The sequence below is a fragment of the Carassius carassius genome, chromosome 3, assembly GCF_963082965.1.
Source record: "Carassius carassius chromosome 3, fCarCar2.1, whole genome shotgun sequence".
NCBI lineage: Eukaryota > Metazoa > Chordata > Actinopteri > Cypriniformes > Cyprinidae > Carassius > Carassius carassius.
This window is the reverse complement of record NC_081757.1, coordinates 38,007,047-38,028,676: the sequence shown is the minus strand read 5'-3', so window position 1 is coordinate 38,028,676 and position 21,630 is coordinate 38,007,047. Positions and strand designations below refer to the sequence as shown.

The 21,630-nt window shown below is 38.6% G+C and overlaps 3 protein-coding genes across 3 annotated transcripts; 1 reads left to right on the top strand and 2 right to left on the bottom strand.

The window, feature by feature from the left end:
• Positions 1-487: 487 nt before the first annotated feature.
• ccnd1 (cyclin D1) lies at positions 488-6,521 on the top strand. Its single transcript, XM_059537529.1, has 5 exons — positions 488-943; positions 2,316-2,531; positions 2,915-3,074; positions 4,474-4,622; positions 4,707-6,521. The coding sequence occupies exons 1-5, from the start codon at positions 746-748 to the stop codon at positions 4,860-4,862; spliced, it is 879 nt and encodes a 292-aa protein (XP_059393512.1). The 5' UTR covers positions 488-745; the 3' UTR covers positions 4,863-6,521.
• A 7,833-nt stretch (positions 6,522-14,354) lies between these two features.
• Positions 14,355-16,883, bottom strand: lto1 (LTO1 maturation factor of ABCE1). Its single transcript, XM_059523592.1, has 5 exons — positions 16,696-16,883; positions 16,438-16,543; positions 15,424-15,494; positions 15,202-15,319; positions 14,355-15,083 (listed from the first exon to the last, which is right to left on the bottom strand). The coding sequence occupies exons 1-5, from the start codon at positions 16,752-16,754 to the stop codon at positions 15,012-15,014; spliced, it is 426 nt and encodes a 141-aa protein (XP_059379575.1). The 5' UTR covers positions 16,755-16,883; the 3' UTR covers positions 14,355-15,011.
• A 748-nt stretch (positions 16,884-17,631) lies between these two features.
• On the bottom strand, positions 17,632-20,723 carry LOC132115184 (fibroblast growth factor 19-like). Its single transcript, XM_059523582.1, has 3 exons — positions 20,430-20,723; positions 19,628-19,731; positions 17,632-18,631 (listed from the first exon to the last, which is right to left on the bottom strand). Exons 1-3 carry the CDS (start codon positions 20,629-20,631, stop codon positions 18,317-18,319), a joined length of 621 nt encoding a protein of 206 aa, XP_059379565.1. The 5' UTR covers positions 20,632-20,723; the 3' UTR covers positions 17,632-18,316.
• Between the last annotated feature and the right edge of the window lie 907 nt (positions 20,724-21,630).

Below are 21,630 nucleotides of genomic sequence, written 5' to 3'. Positions count from 1 at the left end.
GCCTAACCCAAAAGAGTAAGCTTTTTTTCCCCCAACCAGACCACACATTTGTCTCATATAGGCTACGGAAACCACATTCAAGTTTATGCATAAATAACAGTAGGCTAATATAAAACTTCGTGAAGTGATTGTGCCATAGGCTACTAAGGTCATAAAGAGTTGAAACAATCTAAAAAGGTGCAGAAAACAATTGTTAACAGACTTTGAATTTGACATAAATAAATCTTTGCGTCCTGAACGCAGAGTTTCTCAATGCGACAGTGCAGGGCACCTTGATTTGGGCTATTATACCGCCCCCTACCAACACTACTTCACCAATACACATCTTCAGACCCTTTTACCCCGTCTTTCCACCCCCGATACCCACAACACTAGCAGCTTGCCCCTTGCACCCCCACCCAAGCCCCAGCCTACCCCCACCAATTCTACTTGGTCACTCGTCACCCAGCATAGGACCTCCTATTTCCCTACTGCTAAAGAAAGGAGCCCAAGCTCGAGAGAAGATAGTTCTTTAAGATTGATCCTCCGCCCTGATCAGACAGCCTCTCGCGCTCTCACAGGCTCGCAGCTGCTTTGATCTTCCCTTAACAACAGGCACGTCATAGGGGAGTTTTGTCAAGCGGAGCTGCAGCGAGAGTTTAGAGGGTTCAGCAGAGGCAGCAAAGCATCCACGGGACCAGTGTCCGACACGAGATCCAGTTTTCTTACTTTTTGTCACTGCTAAACCTCGGGCGCCGCTGAAGACATGGAGCACCAGCTGTTTTGCTGTGAAGTGGATACCATTAGAAGAGCTTACCAAGATAGCAACCTGTTGAATGACCGAGTCTTACAGACAATGCTCAAAGCAGAGGAAAACTACCTTCCATCACCAAATTATTTCAAGTGTGTTCAGAAAGAAATTGTACCTAAAATGAGGAAAATCGTCGCCACATGGATGCTCGAGGTTTGTTTTGGATAATAGCTGTCTTTTTTTGTATTAGCTGCACAAGTTTGCCTCATGATGATTGTGATTTTTGCTCTTTGGACCCCAATAACTGTTTAATAAATCTAAACGTGTTTAAATGTAACTTGAGTTCTTCAGCATTGTTATCGATCCCAGAACTTGCACACTGAAATATGCTGTCCGATTATTATTAGTGATTTTAGTAAAAATAATGGTTTATTACGAAAGTAATATCAATCCTACACCTGGGAAGTTTTCTGTGGTTTCCGCTAACACATTTTTTAAGTCAATTATTTTTACCCATTCATATGTTTCGTTTCTTATTAATCTAAAGAAAATATAAATCAATATATATTTTATTTCGATTTAATACCAATGTACACGTATGCATTCTCACTCGTGCCAGTAGGCTATTATACGCCATCTTTGTTGTCGTTTGCTTAAGTTTTTTATAAATCTAAATTCTAAAATGGAAACATTATTGACATCACTTGCGTAAAGACGCTTACTAGTTGTGCTTTAAATCACAGCTATAATTAAAACCTAATTTTTGCAAGAAAATGTCATATTTGTATCTTAAAAGTTTTGTTTCAGTTTGCCATACACCTCCTGCACGACGGTCTAAAAATATAATATTTTTTAAGTTTCTAAATTCAATATTGTAATATAAACGGTCGGATTATATTTCCCATCGAATGATTTGGATTTACAGATGTTTTACATTCGATTTAATGCTTTGGAATAATTTATATTAATTTTTGAAGCACCCGCTAATCGCAAATGTCGCATGCTTCTCTTTGTATGTTGGGGCTTTAGAAATCAATTCATTTCGCATCGTTTTTGTCATTGAATTCGAAAGATTGTGCTTTTATCCAATAAAGCATGCGTTACCCAACATTTACATGTGTTTTAAGTCGAGCGAAACAATTTTCTTATATTTTTTTATATTTTTTGAAAAGATGACGAACTAGAAAATTGTTTCCTGAACCTAGCTTGGACGCCACCTTTTTGCTTCGGAAAGCAACGACTGCTAGCATAAGCAGCAAATTGCAATATTTATACTTTGTCCAATGCTTTAAATTTGTATCAATTAACGGATAAAGTAGCCTACTAGTTTATTTAGCGTTCGCAAAAGTCTCTTTTCTAACTTAACCCTTTCTAGTGCAAATGCACGACTCAGCAGATGCTAAACACGTGGGGCGACTCCATAAGATGAAAGTATAGCAAATAAAAATATTCACTTCGTTTATTTAATTCATTTTCACCAAAACATTGGTTTCTTTCGATTCTTACCGCATATTTAGGGGGGAACGCAGCCAATTATTCGAGATCTTTGTTTAATTAGCCTATATGCACTTTGTTTTCATTAAAGGTCTGTGAAGAGCAGAAATGCGAAGAGGAAGTCTTTCCGCTGGCTATGAACTACCTGGACAGATTTTTATCTGTGGAGCCCACCAAAAAGACCAGATTACAGCTGTTAGGAGCAACTTGTATGTTTTTGGCCTCTAAGATGAAAGAGACCGTGCCATTAACAGCAGAGAAGTTGTGCATATACACGGACAACTCCGTCCGTCCCAGCGAATTATTGGTAATTATTCAACACTTCATAATTATACAGCTTGATGCTGTTTTATTATATTGCATACCTTAAGTCAATTAAAGTCATGCAAGTAAAGTAATTTTGCTCAAAGATGTGTCGCTACGTGAATGGCTTGGATTAAAAACCTAACCAAATATATATAGGCTAGCCTAATTGGATTGGTCTGCAAATGTAAAGCCACCCCTCAGACATAAATATAAACGCGCATGTTACAAACTTCTTTGTACTTTTTATGTGTCCGCTAATTGCATGTAGGCCTTGCTTGACTGTGCAATTAATCGACATCTCCATCTAGCGGGCAAAGAGTGTAAAACCGGATATGGAAAATGCGCCTTTATGTAAACTTGGGTCTTTTTATATCTCCCTCGCAGCAAATGGAACTGCTGGCGCTAAATAAACTCAAGTGGGATCTGGCCTCAGTGACACCACATGATTTCATTGAACATTTCCTAGCCAAACTCCCCATACATCAGAGCTCCAAGCAGATACTACGCAAGCACGCCCAGACATTTGTGGCCCTCTGTGCAACAGGTATGTTTAACCGTTTGTGTTCAGTTTTACTTTGTGCATATTTATTAATGTAAGAGAATTTGTCTTCGTATAAATATTGCAGACCAGGCAAAAGTATTGAGGGCTTTGTAACGAACATGCATTGAAGAACCTCCACTTACCTCACCCAGTACTTTGCTATCAGGCAGACTTCTTTATTGCAATGGAAAGAGCCATCTCGCTTGTCCTAATTCCTCACTCGCGGTTATTGTAAACCAGTGTGAGGCTTTGCAAGAGAGAGGAAGTCTGTTTCCTTTTGTGGTGATTGCTGTGACTGCACCATGGCTCCTGAGGAGCCCTGCCTGTTTCCAACCCCACTGCTATGCATGCAGGGAATGTGAACCAAAAAGAGGAAGCTGTTTTCTTAAATTTTTCTTGGAAAAAGGGCTTTGTAACCTGATATTTTCCCATGCCTAGACGTCTTGTAGTCCGGGCATCTTTGATTGAGATCATGTGCTCAGATATTAGGCTGCCAATCCACTTTTTTTGCCCATACACGGCATTGTCGCAAAACCTACAGCAGTCAGTTTATCACCTGCTAGAATGAGCCAGTAATGCTACAGGAAGGAACTACTCCAGTATATTCCCCACTCACATTTACATGGTGGGTATCACCGCAGCTCGCTCCCCTTTTATGTTTATGACCTGCATTTCTTTGGGAAGTAGCCTGGGATCTCAGCCAGGGAGAGTGTGGTTGGATGGATACTGGGAAGGGGGTGGGCGCTGCTGAATGAAATGAATGGGCTGGGGTGAAGGCTCCCGTGCTTTTATGCTCAATTTGTCTTGACAATTGCCCTCTCGTCTCTGAGCTAGCAATGTTAGATGACTTCCTATAAGAAAGGCAGTTGTATTTCTCTGTTCGCCATGTGTGGGCGAAGCACAAAGTGAGAGTATAAGGGAAAGAGGCGGCATTGATTTATAAGCTCCGCTTATTGTCTGTTCAGGTTCTGAACGCACCAGAGACATTTTGAGCAAGTTGTGTTTTATGAACTGGGAGATTGTAATATCTTGAAAACCCTAAGATTTTTTATGCATTTTTGGCATTAACGTGCGAATAGAGGCATGATTTATGGGACGTTTTGGGAATGAGAAGGCTGCAGTAGGTGGTAGCTTGCCCAGGACCTACAGCAAAGTCCTCTGCCTCCCCACAAAGGCTTTGAGCTCTGCTGCAGAATAGTGTGTCAGGCCCCAAATGTCACGGACTGTCCCCTACCAACCCTGCTCTCATTATAGTTTAGTCATGCTATGCTTCATTATGAGCTCAATCCCAACTCTGTCTTCTGATCCAGTATTGCCCATTTTATTCCTCTTATTCTTTGGGCCACTTACATTTTGGTGTCTTTTTTTGAGAATTCCCAACCAATGGTACGTTTATTTTCAGATGTCAACTTCATCGCCAGCCCTCCGTCCATGATCGCGGCCGGCAGCGTTGCAGCAGCAGTGCAGGGGTTGTACCTCAAAAGCAGCGACAGTTGCCTCTCATCCCAGAACCTCACCAACTTCCTCTCACAAGTCATCAGAAGCGACCCTGTAAGTATTCCAACTTCCGCACTCTGTATCACTCCAGAAGACCCAATATGTCATTGTTGCTAATCTCCCCGTTTCTCTTCAAAGGACTGTCTGCGATCTTGTCAGGAACAGATCGAGTCCCTGCTGGAATCTAGTCTCAGACAAGCTCAGCAGCAGAACATCTCCACAGAGACCAAAAGAGCAGAGGAGGACGTGGACATCTCTTGCACTCCCACAGATGTCAGAGACATTAATATCTGAATGGATCACTATTCATCTTGTGTGCGATGAATCTCTTCGTCTTTGTTTCTGTTGGGTATGGGCTTTGGCCAAAGGCTTCATGGGACAAATGGAAAACAGGCTCACACCTGCACCCCACCATCCGACCAATACCTCGACAACTTGTCCCTCAGCGCGCCCTAACTGTTGACCGCTGAGCGGCATCCCCTGTGGTTTTGACGATTGGGCTATCGCTGGCCAGGACCACCAGTGGAGCACAGGGAATGAAAGGAAATCTCAATTCTGTCCTTCGGCTCCCCCTCTATGTCCTAAGTCATAAATAAAACAAGCGAAAAATGATATAGGCTATCTAGGATTTTTAAATCGTATAAACGACAACAGTAGTTGTGACTTGCCCTGACTTGTCGCTGAAAAGACAACGCTGGGTATTTTATTTCAAGTGTGTCAGAAACTATTTTTGAAAGAGAAGAGATGTAATTTGTATATCTTCGATTTCTTTCTCTCATAGATAGTACCTTGTTACACTTGCTACGAGTGCTCTTTGTTTTGTCTGCAGCCTAGCCGTGTAAATATATCCCCGCTTGCTATGCCTTTAGTCACTTTATTATAATTCCTAGACAGATCCCCTAACAAGATTCTCTTCTCTTCCAAAATGGTTTATGTAACCTTAGTATATTTTGTACGCATGTATTTTTGCTATGATCTAGAAGGCTGTGGATTGCCAGGGGCTGAGGTGCTAACTTGAGGCCAGACGAAAACATTTCTTCGAATCGTTGCCTTCACTGCCATTAATAATGTATATCGTCATCACTGCCATGACACAATAAGCTTATGTTGTACCTGCTCCCCGGCTGAGCTTGCTGTGCGGTCCACAGTCTGCTTTTTTGTTTAGATTCATGTATTATCTAAAACCATTCCATTTTAAAAAAGAAAAAAAAAGCACTTTCAGTCCGTCGTTTAAGGCTGGCTTTTAGGAAAGAAAAAAAAGAAAGAAATTGTTAAAACAATGAGGGGGAAACATGGAATGGAGGACGGAGCAGGTCTCTTTATCTATGGTATTAGTGGTCTGTTAGAGAAAGAGAAGAGGGGGACATTGAGAAGATATTTGCGGTGTAGTTTAATGGCTACACGATCCTCTTGCCAGAACGGATGGATGCTAGGGAATGTTTAAGTTGCGATCCAACAGAACGCACGTAGAGCGGTAGAAACACTACGATGTTAAATCAAAGAATAAGAACTATTTATTTTTTCAGTTCCCCTCTTAAGGCCAGTATGCACGAATGCCCAAGTGTACCTATCTTTGAAGTATGTATAATGATCCGCTAGTTGCTAACTCGTGACACCATAGTTAAAGTATTTTTTCCGAGTTGATGTACTCTGGACTAGTTATTGTTAAAACAAAAGTTGTGGCTTCAAGTAGATTTTGCACAAACCCAGAGATGTCAGTTTGTCTTGTGGATCTCTGGAAGGGGAGGAAGATGAGGAGGAGAGGTGGTTGAGGGAGGCAAAAAAGGGTGATGGCTGGACATCAAAGAGTTAAAGCAGAACTGAGACGTTTGTACCGTGAGGAATAACTTAAGAGGAGAACCTGGGAGAAGACACTCCTCATATTTAGCTGCTATGGAGGGATTTCCAGCAAGTATGAAACTTTCAAATGGAAAACAACAAAAAAGAAAAAGATATGCTTCTTTCTCTTGTCTTGTTTTGCTGCTATTTTTTGGTTTTGTTTATATGAAATGTCAATACAATGCCATGTAATAGGTTTTAATTTTCTCATAGAAAATTGATATTATTGACAACTTTGGTTCTTTTATTAGTTTTTTTTTTTTTTTATGTGATCAATTTTTGTTAATGTGATTTCTACGCTATGCTATTCCCAAAACAAAGAAAAAGAAAAAAAAAATGATAATAATAAAAAAAAGCAAATGAAAAAATAGTCAAATGTTCCTGTTATACCCACAATACCTCAATCTACAGTCGTGATTTAGCATTGATTTAGTCTGGGATTTTTCTTTAGTTCTATTTTTATGTTATTTTATTTTATTGTTTTTTGGTTTATACCGTGCCTGTTAGTCCTGTTGTAAAATGCAAATGAACGTTAATCATCATCCTACTGGGTCCTGATGCATGCGAGTAGAAAGCACATTGAATGGAATTGGTGCCATAAACTCTTGAGTTTTTTTTTTATTTTTTTAGCTTTTTTCATTAAAGGAGACTATATCCCCACTTTAGCCTCTTCTAGTCCATCTGGATGAGTTTATGAAGATTTTATTTGAAAAATGACACCGTTATACTGCCATGTGCAGATATTCATGTATAAGTGGCTGCATGTCTTTATCTGAATACAAGAGACTTGGCATTTCCACATCAAGTCATTGTCTTAATAAATGCTACGCAGCTACAATCACCAGTGGTGTTTCCCTTCATCTTCTTTTTTTGCATAAACCCATGAAATTGGTATCCTTGTAAAGATCCATATATTCAGTGCTCGTGGGATGTTTTACTTGGTTTAGTTCACTCCCTTTAGCCTTTGACATGGTGCTGCTATATGTTTGCATTGAGTCTAGAAATGATTTGCTGAAAGAGATGTGGCGATAAGCTAGGAATGATGGAAGAAGTGATTCAGGACCCAGGGGACACAGATATATTATCCCCTGTAGTATCAGGAATCTATTTTACCTCAAGGTGGATACAACTGAATGATGAAAACTAGCATGTATACTGATACACACACCTAGAGTCTGTCATGCAATCGAGGAAAAGAGACTGCGGAGGTCCCGAGCTTTTCTCTTGAATGTGTTTAGGGGAGAAATGAGAAATGATTGAGTGCATCCTCCCATCCCCACACCATGAAAGCTTGGCCTTATGGCTTGATTCTGTTGTAAACAAACCTGTAGTGTCTTTTAAGTTCAATGTGCCATTTATTCACAAGGGTCAATGTGTGTCGATCCTGAAATACAACGTCATGGTTTGATTTTTTGTTTGTTTTGTTTTATTGTTCACAAACCGGTCACTGGTCTGAAATGCACAATCTTGCTGACCCATCTTAGACATGAGGTTAACTAGAATAAAACTTGAGCTTCAAAAACCACTTGTCTTGCGTGATTTGTATTTTTATTGTGCTCGCACAGCTTATTAAGTGTTAAAAAATGAACCTTTGGACATTTCCTCTACCTCATATTTCAAACGAACATGTGCATACCTTCAATGTCTATCCTTTTAAGTCAAAATATGTTGTTTTTTTCTTAATATACTAATCAGAATAAAAAATGCCAGGGAAAAAGCGTACAAAAGAAAAACTGAATATTGAAGTCCCCCAATTTATTTGAGTTTATCTATGGCACATGTAAAACTATTAAGTGCTTAAATGTGAAATACATCAGCAATTGCTTATTAAGGTCGTCTTTGTGTCACATGCCTCCGAAAAAGAGCAGCTGAAAACTGGTTGTTCTTGTTTTTGCTTAAAAACTTTTAGAGGCACTAAATATTAATTGAGCTGGAAGCTGAAGATGTGTACAGCTAAAACAGATACTGAAATTAACATTTTCAGAGGATGTGCCAACCTTGCTGAGGTGAGAAAGGATTGGTCTGTTGAGTAAATAATTGCTGTCCTCTCATGTATCAAGCAGGTGATACCCTTCTTTAAGTATTAACTGGCATCCCCAACAGACAGTCTTTGATAATTGGTTTTGAAACACACTGTGGACAGGCCAGCAGGCATCATTCAGGAGACTGCAAGAAAGAAAGAACTCTGACTATTTCACGCACCTTTGCTACCGACTGAGGTTTGAGATAATACTGTGTCTTTGGCTTTTGGCATTTCAGTGTCTGCGGTTTCAGAGGAAGGAGCAACATTGCTCCCCTCATACATACTGTCCCAAAGGCTAAAGTGCTAAGGTTTTCCCTTCCAAGATCTGACATACAAAAACTGAACTCTGTTCACATGTGAAAAGTGCATAGGTAATGTATGTCTTGATAAAAAAAATTATACAGATAAGTTAAATTACTTTTAAGGTCAGTGTTACAACTTTTCAAACTCTTCGAGGGATGACCCACAAACTATAACCAGTCTACTTTTGAGCAAGACATTGTCCCAAAAAGTATGACCAATGTATGAGGCTGAGACTACTATTATGTTAATGTGAATTTAGAGACTCTTTCTGTTCTGTCAGGTTTCCAAGCGGAGTAATCGTAGGCATAGTTCATTATAACCGTGAACGTGTTTCAACATTTGACTATGACTGCATCTGAAATTGCAAACTCTCAGAATAAGTTCATTACATCGACATGTGACCTACAAAACCATCCAAAATAGTTGGGACTGTACAAATTGTGAATAAAAACAGAATGCAATGATGTGGAAGTTTCAAAATTCAATATTTTATTCAGAATACAACATAGATGACGTATCAAATGTTTAAACTGAAAAAAAGTGTATCATTTTAAGGGAAAAATAAGTTGATTTTAAATTTCATGGCATCAACACATCTCAAAAAAGTTGGGATAAGGCCATGTTTACCACTGTGTGGAATCCCCTCTTCTTTTTATAACAGTCTGGAAACGTCTGGGGACGGAGGAGACAAGTTGCTCAAGTTTAGGAATAGCAATGTTGTTCCATTCTTGTCTAATACAGGTTTCTAGTTGCTCAACTGTCTTAGGTTTTCTTTGTCGCATCTTCCTCTTTATGATGTGCCAAATGTTTTCTATGGGTGAAAGATCTGGACTGCAGGCTGGCCATTTCAGTACCCAGATCCTTCTTCTACGCAGCCATGAAGTTGTAATTGATGCAGTATGTGGTCTGGCTTTGTCATGTTAGAAAATGCAAGGTCTTCTCTGAAAGAGGCGATGTCTGGATGGGAGCATATGTTGTTCTAGAACTTGGACATACCTTTCAGCATTGATTGTGCCTTTCCAGATGTGTAAGCTGCCCATGCCACACGCACTCATGCAACCCCATACCATCAGAGATGCAGGCTTCTGAACTGAGCGCTGATAACAACTTGGGTTGTCCTTGTCCTCTTTAGTCCGGATGACATGGCATCCCAGTTGTCCAAAAAGAACTTCAAATTTTGATTTCGTCTGACCATAGAACAATTTTCCACTTCACCACAGTCCATTTTAAATGAACCTTGGCCCAGAGAAAACACCTGCGCTTCTGGATCATTTTTAAATATGGCTTCTTTTTTTGACCTGTAGAGTTTTAGCCGGCAACGGCGAATGGCACGGTGGATTGTGTTCACTGACAATGTTTTCTGGAAGTATTTCTGAGCCCATGTTGTGATTTCCATTACAGTAGCGTTCCTGTATGTGATGCAGTGCCGTCTCAGGGCCCGAAGATCACGGGCATCCAGTATGGTTTTCCGGCCTTGACCCTTACGCACAGAGATTGTTCCAGATTCTCTGAATCTTTGGATGATATTATGCAGTGTAGATGATGATGATCATTTCAAACTCTTTGCAATTTTTCTCTGAGAAACTCCTTTCTGTTATTGCTCCACTATTTTTCAGCGCAGCATTGGGGGAATTGGTGATCCTCTGCCCATCTCGACTTCTGAGAGACACTACCACTCTGAGAGGCTCTTTTTATTTGCAATGTGTTGCTCTCATGAAATCCAAAATGAGCCAATATTTGCCATGACATTTCAAAATGTCTCACTTTCAACATTTGATATGTTATCTATATTCTATTGTGAATAAAGTGTCAGTTTATGAGATTTGTAAATTATTCCATTCCTTTATTACTCACAATTTGTACAGTGTCCCAACTTTTTTGGAATCGGGTTTGTACCAGTAATCCACTGCCATTCACAAATCCTCTTCTGTGACATGATGGGATAGTAAAGTGTCCATTGGATGCACACTTCAGAATCTAGCCAGAAATAGTAGGTTATCCAGAGACTTGTTGCCTACTGTTTTATGTATACTGTTAATTCAGACATAGTACTCTGTTCATATAGGCTGTTGTTACAATTTAGTAGGGTATTGTGTAATTGCAGATGGAACCAAAGTGCCAAATATTTTTTGCCTTCATTTTAAACAGTATTATTATATTGTTTATTCATTTGAAACTTAACAAATTTATTTTTTTAGAAATTGATTTTCATTTCAGTGAGTGAAATAATTATTTGATCCCCTACCAACCAGAAAGAATTCATTGCTCCCACTGACTGGTTATGTGCCCATGTGGAGCACAGATTAGTCCCGTCACTTTAAGAAGTTATTTCTAATGTCAGCTCGTTATATGTATAAGACACCTGTCCACACAATCTGCATCTTCCACTCCAACCTCTGCCACCACCATGGGCAAGACCAAAGAGCTGTCAAAGGATGTCAGAGACAAGATTGTAGATCTGCACAATGCTTGAATGGACTACAACACCATCAGCAAGAAGCTTGGTGAGAAGGAAACAACTGTTGGTGCGATTATTCAGAAATGTAACAAATATAAAACAACCATCAATCACCTTTGGTCTGGAGCTCCGTGCAAGATCTTACCTCATGGGGTAAGGATGATCATGAGAAAGGTGAAGGATCAGTCTCGAACTACACTGGAGGAACTTCTTAATGATGTTAAGGCAGTTGGGACCACAGTCACCAAGCAAAATATTGGTAACACACTACGCCACAATGGACTGAAATCCTGCAGTGCTCGAAAGGTCTCCCTGTTCAGGAAGACACATGTACAGGCCCATTTAAAGTATGCCAATGAACATCTAAATGATTCAGAGGAGGCTTTGGAGAAAGTGCTGTTGTCAGATCAGACCAAAATGGATCTCTTTGGCATTAACTCAACTCACTGTGTTTGGAGGGAGAGAAATGCTGACTATGACCCCAAGAACACCATCCCTACAGTCAAGCACATAGGTGGTAACATTATGCTTTGGGGCTGTTTTTCTGCTAAGGGTACAGGACGACTTCACCGCATTGAGGGGTAAATGGACAGGGCCATGTACTGTAAAATCTTGAATGAGAACCTCCTTCCCTCATCCAGAACACTGAAGATGGGTCATGGGTCTTCCAGCATGACAATGACCCAAAACATACCGCCGAGGCAACGAAGCAGTGGCTCAAGAATCAGCACATTAAGGTCATGGAGTGACCTAGTCAGTCTCCAGACCTCAATCTTATAGAAAATCTGTGGAGGGAGCTGAAACTTTGAGTTGCCACAGATGTGTGCAAACCGGGTGACCAACTACAAAAAAAGTGTCTTACCTTTTTTTTTGCTTGGGGATCTAATACTTATTTCCCTCACTAAAATGCAAATCAATTTCTAACCTTTATATAATGTGTTTTTTTCTGGATTTTTTGGTTTGTGTTTTGTCTCTGTACATCAAAATAAACCTGCCATAAAAATTACAGACCCTTCATTTCTTTGTAAGTGGGCAAACTTACAAAATCAGCAGGGGATCAAATAAATATTTTCCCCACTGTATTTGATTCACATTTTTTTCAATCATCATTCAGTTTCAAGACACAGATGATCATATTCCAGGACTACAATGACTCTGATCTGTGTTACATATGACCGTGAAGATTCAGTTTGTCAGTTGAGATCACTACATCAGAAATGAAATATTATATCAGCGTATACAATATATGACCGCTAGTCAAAACTCAATCAGCCTCCCTCATGAAAGTGGCTGAACCTTTCTTGTCTGTGCTGTGAATAGGAATTGCACATTTATCATCCACATCATGAACCATGCGAGGAAGCAAGCAGCTCAATGCTGAGATTGGAGCATGTGTGTGTGTGTGTGAGGGAAGGAGTGGGGGGTATGAGGCACCAAGGCAAAAAAGGGAGATACTTTGCCACCATTCAAATTGAGGCCTTTTTTTTTTCAAGTGCCCGTCGGTTGCATTTGTCACGTCCTCCTTTCATGTCACCACTCGCCACCTGCTCCTGAAATTCCTGAACATTTTCTGAAAACTTCCAGCGTCCTGCTTCATTTTCTCAGCCTCCCTCCCTTTCGCTGGCCCCATCCACTCTGTTCCACAAGTGAAAGGAAACCAAAGAAACATTGCTCCTCTAACTCTCTTTCACAGACTCGGCCCTCTGTCTTACACCCCCCAAGTTCATGTTCTTCTGTTCTGCATTTGGAATAAGTCTCCCCCTCGCTCTATACCTCAAACACACACACACACACACACACACACTATCTGAGAAAGATGATGTATCATTTATGGATCAAACAAATAACAAAGAGAAACCTGACTCTACTGCCACTCATGGACTTTAAATGTGAGATCACAACATGAAAACGTTAAAGGGATAATTCACCCAAAAATGAAAATTCTGTAATTATTTACTCACCCTCATGCTGATCAAGTCAGTGGGATCCAGTGTTGCTTCAAACCCAAAATGTCATCTTTTATACAGGTTTGGATTGACAGAAGATGAGTAATTGATAACAGAATTGAAATCTCTGGATGATACAATTTCTTGAACATAATATACAGTGGCACCAAAAGTATTTAGAAAAATGAATCATGTTATTCCATATCGATTGACATTCTTCTAGATTAAAAAAAACAACAACCTTTGAATGAAAAATTTGTATTGTATCCAAAAAATGAAATTCAATGTAATCTGTTGTTGTTTCAACCATCAAAATATCTTCTTTTATATAGGTTTTGAATGAGAGACTACGGGGAAATAATGATAACTTTTTATTATTATTATTATTTCTTTTACATGCAATGTCTCTAAAAAAAAGTATCCTGAAACTTGAACCATAATTAAAATGCATCAGAATCCTTCATTGTTTAGATTGCCAAAATATCAAACCAAGATGGGTTTATTTTTAAAAACAACAGCATAGGATTTAGATGATAAACCAACAGATTATTTGAACTATTTTAGTTATTTTCTGATTATATTAATTTCCCATTACTGTATAATATATGTAGTTCTGGCTTCCTATTAATGCCTAAACAAAACTTTGTATGACTCCACCAGCACAAAATGACCGATGTAGCAGCTGACTAGAGGTCTTCAGGGAAGAGCAGGGTTTTATCTGTCAGGGCTCAGAAGATGCCGCCAACAGGCCTAGTGTTTACCTGCTGCTGCCCACAGCGTAGACCAGCTGCCATCTCTAGAAACACCCTCTAATATGCTGCCAACTCCTGTCTGCCTGAATTCTGATCTGCACCTCGGACTTCAAATGTGAAGGGAGCGGGAAAAAACCAGAGTACGTCGTGCAGCCCCCTGGCCTCTCGCACGGGCCCCACATCAGCATTGTTGCGGCCCAGTAGAGAGGAGGAAAACTATCCGTCAGGAGACTCTGCTGACCACCAATATGGGATTTCCGCAGATGGCAGATGTGTAATGTCAAATCACTAGCTCTCACTCTCTAGCTCCAAATTATTTAATAAAATATCTAATAGATGTATGATGAATTGATATAAAGGACAAACAACATGCAACATCAGCATAAACATAATAATTTGAAAGTATTGTTATTAACAATGAAATTTAACTAGTAGAATCATAATTTAGACAGCTACACATCAATTTAATTAATGTATTTATTTTATTCTGAAATGTCTCTTATTATAGACATGGAATTAACAATATAGCATTTGAAGAATCATAAACTGTATGTAAAATGTATAATTGCTAAACTGTCTGTGCTGCTTATATCCAGTTAAATACTGATTTGACAAATAACAATCCTGCAGTACTTGCAGTTTACCAGCAGGCGACGCCACCTGATGGCTAAAACCTTTCTCCCAATTTCACCACAAGATGGTGTTCATAGCCACCTTCTTTTTAGAAATCAACACACAGATGGGTTAAAATTGATAAAAAAAACAAAATAAAATTAAAAAAACATCTTGGGAGATGGAATCTTATGAAGATGGTGGTTGTATATTAAATTAACTCAAATCACCGCCATGGCTATTTCACTCCTCTTGGTCTCACTTTAAAACCCTCAAACACCTAAGAATAGCACTCAAATTCTTCCACTCTGTGTTTTCTAGAATTCAGTTTAAAGAGCTGTTCCAGAATCCAGAATCCTGCATCACGAGTCCAGAGTGAGATTGATAACGGTCCACTCTTATACACATGGCACGTGAACATCACAAACCCCTTCATCAGGACTGTCTGTCATCACAGGAGGACTGGAGGCGCTCTGAGTTTGCCTCGGCTGCTGTAAGGCTCCTGCCATCTCAGAAGGACATTCCCGTTGATCCACTTACATATTCTTTAAAGTCTGTTGCCACGTTCAGTAAAGAGCACACCTGTAGAGGTGAAATGTGTCAGGCGGGTAGTATTTTGTTGATTTTACAGTTAAAATAAGCAATTAGAAACAGCTTGCATTTTAACAAAGAGATGATGGGGCATGTTTGATGACATTACCTGTCTAAACTTGGCACGCACCCTTTCCATGTCCTCTTGAAGTTTCTCATACTGAGGATCCTCATATGGGAAGTTTTGGATCACGCCAATCAAAGATTCCATAGCTTTCAGCCTTTTTCTAGAAGTAGAGAGAAATTTAGCAGTGAGAGAAATGATCTCACTACCTAATAATCGTACTACTACTGAGGAAAAGCAGTGTTTGTTATGTGTTAAAGAGCATACCTTGCTTTAACATCACTATTGTTTTGAAGGAGACATTTCCATGCAAGGGCAAATCCATAATAAAAAGAAACCTGAAAAAAAAAAACAACAACAACAGAAGATCAGATGTTTCATGCATTTACATAGTTTAAATAGCTTACTAAAAGTGAATATTACACTTGAATGTGTAGTGTATAAAACTGTAGGCTATATATGTGACCCTGGACCACAAAACCAGTCTTAAGTTGCACAGGTACATTTGTACATTTTAATAAAGTCATAATTTTTTGTTATTTTTGGACCAAAATGTATTTTCAATGCTTCAACAAATTCTAACTGACCCTCTGATGTCACATGGACTACTTTGATGATGTTATTCTTACCAGCTGCTTCATTCAATGTTTAGTGCAAAACTTGCCAAACTGAAAGATGCTTATGTCTAATGAAATAAAATGTTTTTTGTAATGCAGTGAGACAGTTTTTAATGTGTTAGAAGTTATATGCACAAAATCTTATGTTAGAGCTTCAATGCTCAAGATTGTCAGTTTACAGGTTTCTGAGACCACTAATGTTCAAATAGTGCTTCTGTTCAAATGAACTGCAAACTAGCCCATACATACATTTACAATAGAGGGACAAAAAGCTTCCGGACTAAATCTAAAATATCTTAAACTGTGTTCCGAAGATGAACGGAGGTCTCACGGGTTTGGAACGACATGAGGGGGAGTCATTAATGATATAATTTTAATATTTGGGTGAACTAACCCTTTAAAATCTTTGAAAATGGATTTATGCATGATGACAATGCAGTCATTCATGTCAGCTGCGTGTTTAGACGGGAGGCCCCAGAATTTGGAAGTCATTGTAACAACAGCAAAAAAACCTGACACTGCTTTTCCAGAAAGCTACTGCTTACATTATTCAAACAGAATCATTATAAACTCCAGCCAACTGAAAATCTGTGAAACGTGCTGTGCACAGCCTTTAATCTAGACGCAATGAATCCGGCATCATGTGTGTATCAGTCATCATCACCTCTGCGCCGAGTTTAGCTCCGTGTAGCAGACCGTGGTTCCTGCCCTCGAATGTTCCCTGACGAGTGCCCTCCTCAAAGCCTTCCTGATACCCTTCATCATGAAACCTTAAACAAGAGGGAAGTTATGAGAACAAGTACATCAGCATTCACAGCGACAGTCACTGAACTAACGCTAAACACACACTGAACTACTGAGAGAGAGAGAAAAACTAATGAGACGAATAAGTTTATGTGTATAAATGACGCGCTGATTTTACCTGTCATCAGCCATGATAATGGAGTCAAATAAATCATCACTGTTGGACACAAAAGCCATTTTACAGTAAAATAATTTGTTTTCTATCCCGAAGTCTTCGCTGATGGACACTAACTTCCGGAACCGTTCTTCTTCGTTGCAGTTTGCCTGATGTTTACATGATGCGCCGGGACCTCAATGGCGCCTCTTCCGGAACGGAAAGTAAAGCAAAGCATGTTTTATGCTCGATCAAAATAAAGTGAGACGTCACATTTATCAACTGAAAGAACGACTTTATCTTGAAATTCAAGGCAGAACATGTCATTTAATCACACTTGCATGTTTTATTTACCTTCGTTATACTTTATTTACATTCAGAGCTACGCTGAGAATAAATATTTATTATTGTCAGATTGTGAAAACTTTTTGTGTTTTGGGGACATACTAGCATGATGCTAGTTGGTGCCACTAATTATGAGACAATATCTACCAGCACCTTGGAAATGACTGAAGCATAAAATCAGCCACATATTATGTTTACATTCATATCAAGGGTATAAAATGTGTCAGTATACTAAATCTAATGTCTGATTTCGCAAATTAGAATTAATGATTTGTAAACTGTACTTGGCATGGCTTTTCAAGCATTGGTCCATGTCTTCAACTTTATTTTTAGAAAATGCATTTGTTTGTTTTCATTAATTTACTGTACAAAAAAAAACATTTATTTCTAAAAAATATTAATTTAGTTTATTAATACATGTAGACCTAGCCTACTTTGCTTGCTTACAGGACAACACGTGTGGGCTTCGGTTGAGCTCGAATGAGACTATATTACATATAACAACCTGTTTTTACAGTCTATAACATTATCTCAAAATGCAACTAAATTCTATGCCAGTAGAGGGAGCCACAATCTTACAAAAAAGTTATTGATATTCAAGGCAAGGGTATCATGCAAGGACATTAAAGTATATTCTGCTGTTTTTTAGGCCCACACATATGTACTATACATCAGTATTTTGTGGAAGTACCATGCAGTCAACAATATCAAGAATAAAATATCTCGTCAGTTTTGAATTGTGTTATTTTGGTTTGTTCTGGCAATGAAAGATGAACAGCTGCTGCTTATATTGAAAAAAAATCGATCAGTTACGTTTTTCTGTAGAAAAACTATGTAACCACGTTTAGCATATCCTTTATTTCAAAAGTAATTTAATCATTATGTACTCTTTCAGAAAGAACAAATAGTTCTATATTTATGAAATACTAAAAAAGGTAAACAAAATGTGTTTACAGTGCATTCTAGATTATGCTAGTATATACTGTATTAACTAAAATTTTAAACAATAATTACAAAGCAAGGTCATCACAGACACATGGAAAAATAAATACATTCAAGTTGAACCATTATGGTTGATTACAACAATCTTTAACATTTGGAGTGATTTTGTTTTTGTTTCCAGTCTATAACTCTACATTTGTCCATTGACTGTTTTTCAGTGTGCAGGTTGCTTTCACTGAACTTTTTCTGAAAGTCTAGCCCTGTGCTCTGGTTCAAAGCAGAACTGATTTTAAACAGTCTTCTGTTTCTTGACCTCTGGGTTGTTTCCTTACAACATTCACAGGGGATTGTTCAGTTCTCATCTTTTGTTGAAACTGGGACTCTGGATCACAATTTGGGAGATCTTTCCAAAAGGGTCCATGCTGTCTATTTCAAGGCCCAACTGATGGTCCTGTTCAGGGTCAACAGAAAAACGCTGCTCCCCTGAAAGGTGGTTGGTAGGTTCCTGAGAAAGTGTGTTGACCATGGGCAGAAACTGGGATGCAGCATTCCCGTTGTTACTTTTTGCACCACCCAAATTCACAAGGGCTCCGTGTTTGCTTGAGATGTAGATGTTGTAGCCGTCTGGCATGATGTGTTCCAAAAAAGAGCAGTCCTCCTTTGTGTAAGTGTGCTGCAAACAAAAGCAACAGCATGAAAACTCACAAAGTTATGCAAAGAACCACAATATGGATATCTCACCAACCTGCCCTGCCCTGCATGTGTTTTAGGTTTTTTGATAGCTGTCTGCTCACCACATAGAGAGGTCAAGGTTGTTATTGCTGTTTCTTTTCAATGAGGGTTTTAGCTATGCAAACATACCCCGCCGTGGGCAAAGGTTGATGCAGTGACTCCACTCAAATCAGCGTATTTGGACATTTTTGTGAGAATCATTTTTGCATGGTCATTCAAGTAAATCGAACAGTCATGTACTCCTAAAGTCATATTTTCACTATTCATAATTTGTGATCAGTTGTTTTAATTGGCTTGGCAGCTGTTATAAATATCAGTTCAGTATCTAAGAGTGAAGGACAGATTTCTAGGACATTTACTCAAACGTTTATTCATTTTTTCATTTTGGATGCATGCTGATGACTGTTGTTCCTCCTGCCCTAAAATAATGTTCTTGGTTATAACGTCAGATGGGAGTAATGAACCCATGACCAGAACACAATGTCAATAAAGCTAGTTGTCTGTGGCGAAATCGGCTTGTCTACGCTTCCGCAGTCATAAAGGACATTGTGAGGTGACCTTAGCACAACAAGGTTATCTCTGATGAATGTGGGTAGCTTGTATTATAATTGGTGGCAGAGTGCCAAAGTTCCGCTCTCTAAGAATTTAATTATTGCAATGAGTATGTCACTGTTATAAAAAGAGTTTTAGAAAGTGTCCAGACTTGTAGCCTCAGTTGACCTCTGTCAGTAAGACAATATAGGCTACATGAACTCTACTCTTTTTGAAATAATGGACATTATCTTATGGGCAGGAATCTAAAGGCACCTGCAAATAGCCTTAGACCCTCAACACAAATTATTTCAGTTAATATGGTTCGTAAGGTAGATATGATTCCCAATAGAATTGCTAATAAAAAAAGATTGTACATTCTCTTGCGTCGGATTGTCAAACCTACCGATCCGTACAGTTTTCCCATTCTGTCCATGCAGAGGAATCTGGTGCTTGCAACACCTTTAATGGCAACACAGCCTGTATCCACCGGTCGTATCTCAACCAAACCTTTAGGAAACAAAACATGGTTTTTATTGAAGGCAGTGACAATAAAGATTGTTATTTTGTTTGCGCTGAAATAAAAAGCTCTCAAATCTTTATTTAAACATTATTGGTCGGAAAATGTCTCACAAATATGGGTTTGACATCAAAAGGATAATGGGAAGATAACTTCATTTAACTTCCAGTCGCAGTTCTAGGCCTAAAACTTGCATCCAATTGCGTAGCACCGAAAAGCATAGTGCATGTTGCAGAATAATATAATGATGCATGACATGCAGTGAGGGAGTGAGTCAAAATAATAATAACAATAACAACAATAACTAATAATAATAGTGCAATTCACAGAAAAGGTGACTTAAGTTAATTCTTTTTAAATAATAATAATAATAATAATAAAAATTTTATAGTTTACTAAACCCACAAATCAGAAAAAAAAAAACAAAAAAAAACAAAATTCAATTGTGCACCCACGTGTTTTACTTGATGGTTACACGACTTGACATTTTTGTATAGGCCTAATAATACACATATTTCAAATCAATATACATTTCAAAAATACACTTCTAAGGAATCGACATGTGTTTTAAATTATATTTTAAAAGATTTTCCCTCTTTATCATCTCAGACATCCTTATTCGCCATTGACCCATATACGTGAAGCGCTGATACGCGTATAGTAACTACATGACATGACTGTCACTTACTGTTCGAACTTTGCATGTACGATCCGCTTATTTCCCCGTCTGGGTTTATTTGCAGATGTAGACCGTGTCTGGCTGCATACAGATGTCGGAGCCGGACTGCTTCTCCCCAGTCATTTGCCAAATGTGGACCAGAGTCAGGCAACGGGACGCTCTCCACGCCGATACTACTTCCACAAACAGTGACAAAGAGTAAGAGGAGCATTATTAACTTGTATATGTAGTAATTATAGGCTGTCTTGTTCTGATATGAATCCTGCACACTCTGTCTCCTTTGTATTGCTCTGTTTTGGCGCAAGCTCTGCAGCTGACCTTTTAAATTGTCCTCTTATCAGATCAATCGATAAGCATTTCCCCTCTTTGGCAGTTCTGAGAACAGGGCAACACACCCCCGTGGGACATCCAACAGACGATGAAGACAGAATAAATGAGCAAAATTGATCCTGTTATTGTTTTATTGTAATGCATCTGTCATGCATACTCCGATAACTTAGTAACCATTTACTCTCAGAGAGGCATTTCGAGGAGTCATCGTCAATCGAAGTGCACTTTCAAATTGCGTTTCATATCTTTCATATATATATATATATATATATATATATATATATATATATATATATATATATATATATATATATATATATATATATATATATATACACACACATTTTTCATATCCATGGAAGAAATTTAAGAACAGTTGAGGACTATCAAAATAATTTAAATGAATCGTTCTAAAATAAATAAATAAATAACATTGGCAAATATTAATGATATGTTGTGGGGGAAAAAAACTAACTTTAAGATGCTACAAAATAGCATGGTAGATTACTTTTCTCTCTCTCTCTCTCTCTCTCTCTCTCTCTCTCTCTCTCTCTCTCTCTCTCTCCCTCTCTCTCTCTCTTTCTCTCTGTCTCAAAAATTCCATTCAATGCATTTTCTTTTCTTTTTTTTAGATTTTTTTTGTGTTTTGAAGATTGCTTTTGAATTTTTAACATAGGCTATTCTTGAATAATTCGAAAGGAGGGAGATGAATGTTCACCCATAGTTGATTCGGAAAAACCCCGTGAATCTGTTTAATTTAACACATGCGCACTCTGGTGAAGACAACCTACTATAACAGATTTGCTCTGTTTTGTTTATTTATTTATTTTGCGTCTTGTGTCTATTTTATGAATTGCTGAGGCAGCTGCATTTACATGGA

Coding starts and splice junctions, on each gene's coding strand:
- ccnd1 (XM_059537529.1), top strand. CDS start 746: ATGGAGCACCAGCTGTTTTGCTGTGAAGTGGATACCATTAGAAGAGCT. Junction 3,075..4,473: donor TGTGGCCCTCTGTGCAACAG/GTATGTTTAACC, acceptor GTTTATTTTCAG/ATGTCAACTTCATCGCCAGC. Junction 4,623..4,706: donor AAGTCATCAGAAGCGACCCT/GTAAGTATTCCA, acceptor TTCTCTTCAAAG/GACTGTCTGCGATCTTGTCA.
- lto1 (XM_059523592.1), bottom strand. CDS start 16,754: ATGGCTTTTGTGTCCAACAGTGATGATTTATTTGACTCCATTATCATG. Junction 16,544..16,695: donor ATTATCATGGCTGATGACAG/GTAAAATCAGCG, acceptor CTCTTGTTTAAG/GTTTCATGATGAAGGGTATC. Junction 15,495..16,437: donor GAGCTAAACTCGGCGCAGAG/GTGATGATGACT, acceptor TTTTTTTTTCAG/GTTTCTTTTTATTATGGATT.
- LOC132115184 (XM_059523582.1), bottom strand. CDS start 20,631: ATGCTCCTCTTACTCTTTGTCACTGTTTGTGGAAGTAGTATCGGCGTG. Junction 19,732..20,429: donor GTACATGCAAAGTTCGAACA/GTAAGTGACAGT, acceptor TGTTTCCTAAAG/GTTTGGTTGAGATACGACCG. Junction 18,632..19,627: donor TGGGAAAACTGTACGGATCG/GTAGGTTTGACA, acceptor TTTTGTTTGCAG/CACACTTACACAAAGGAGGA.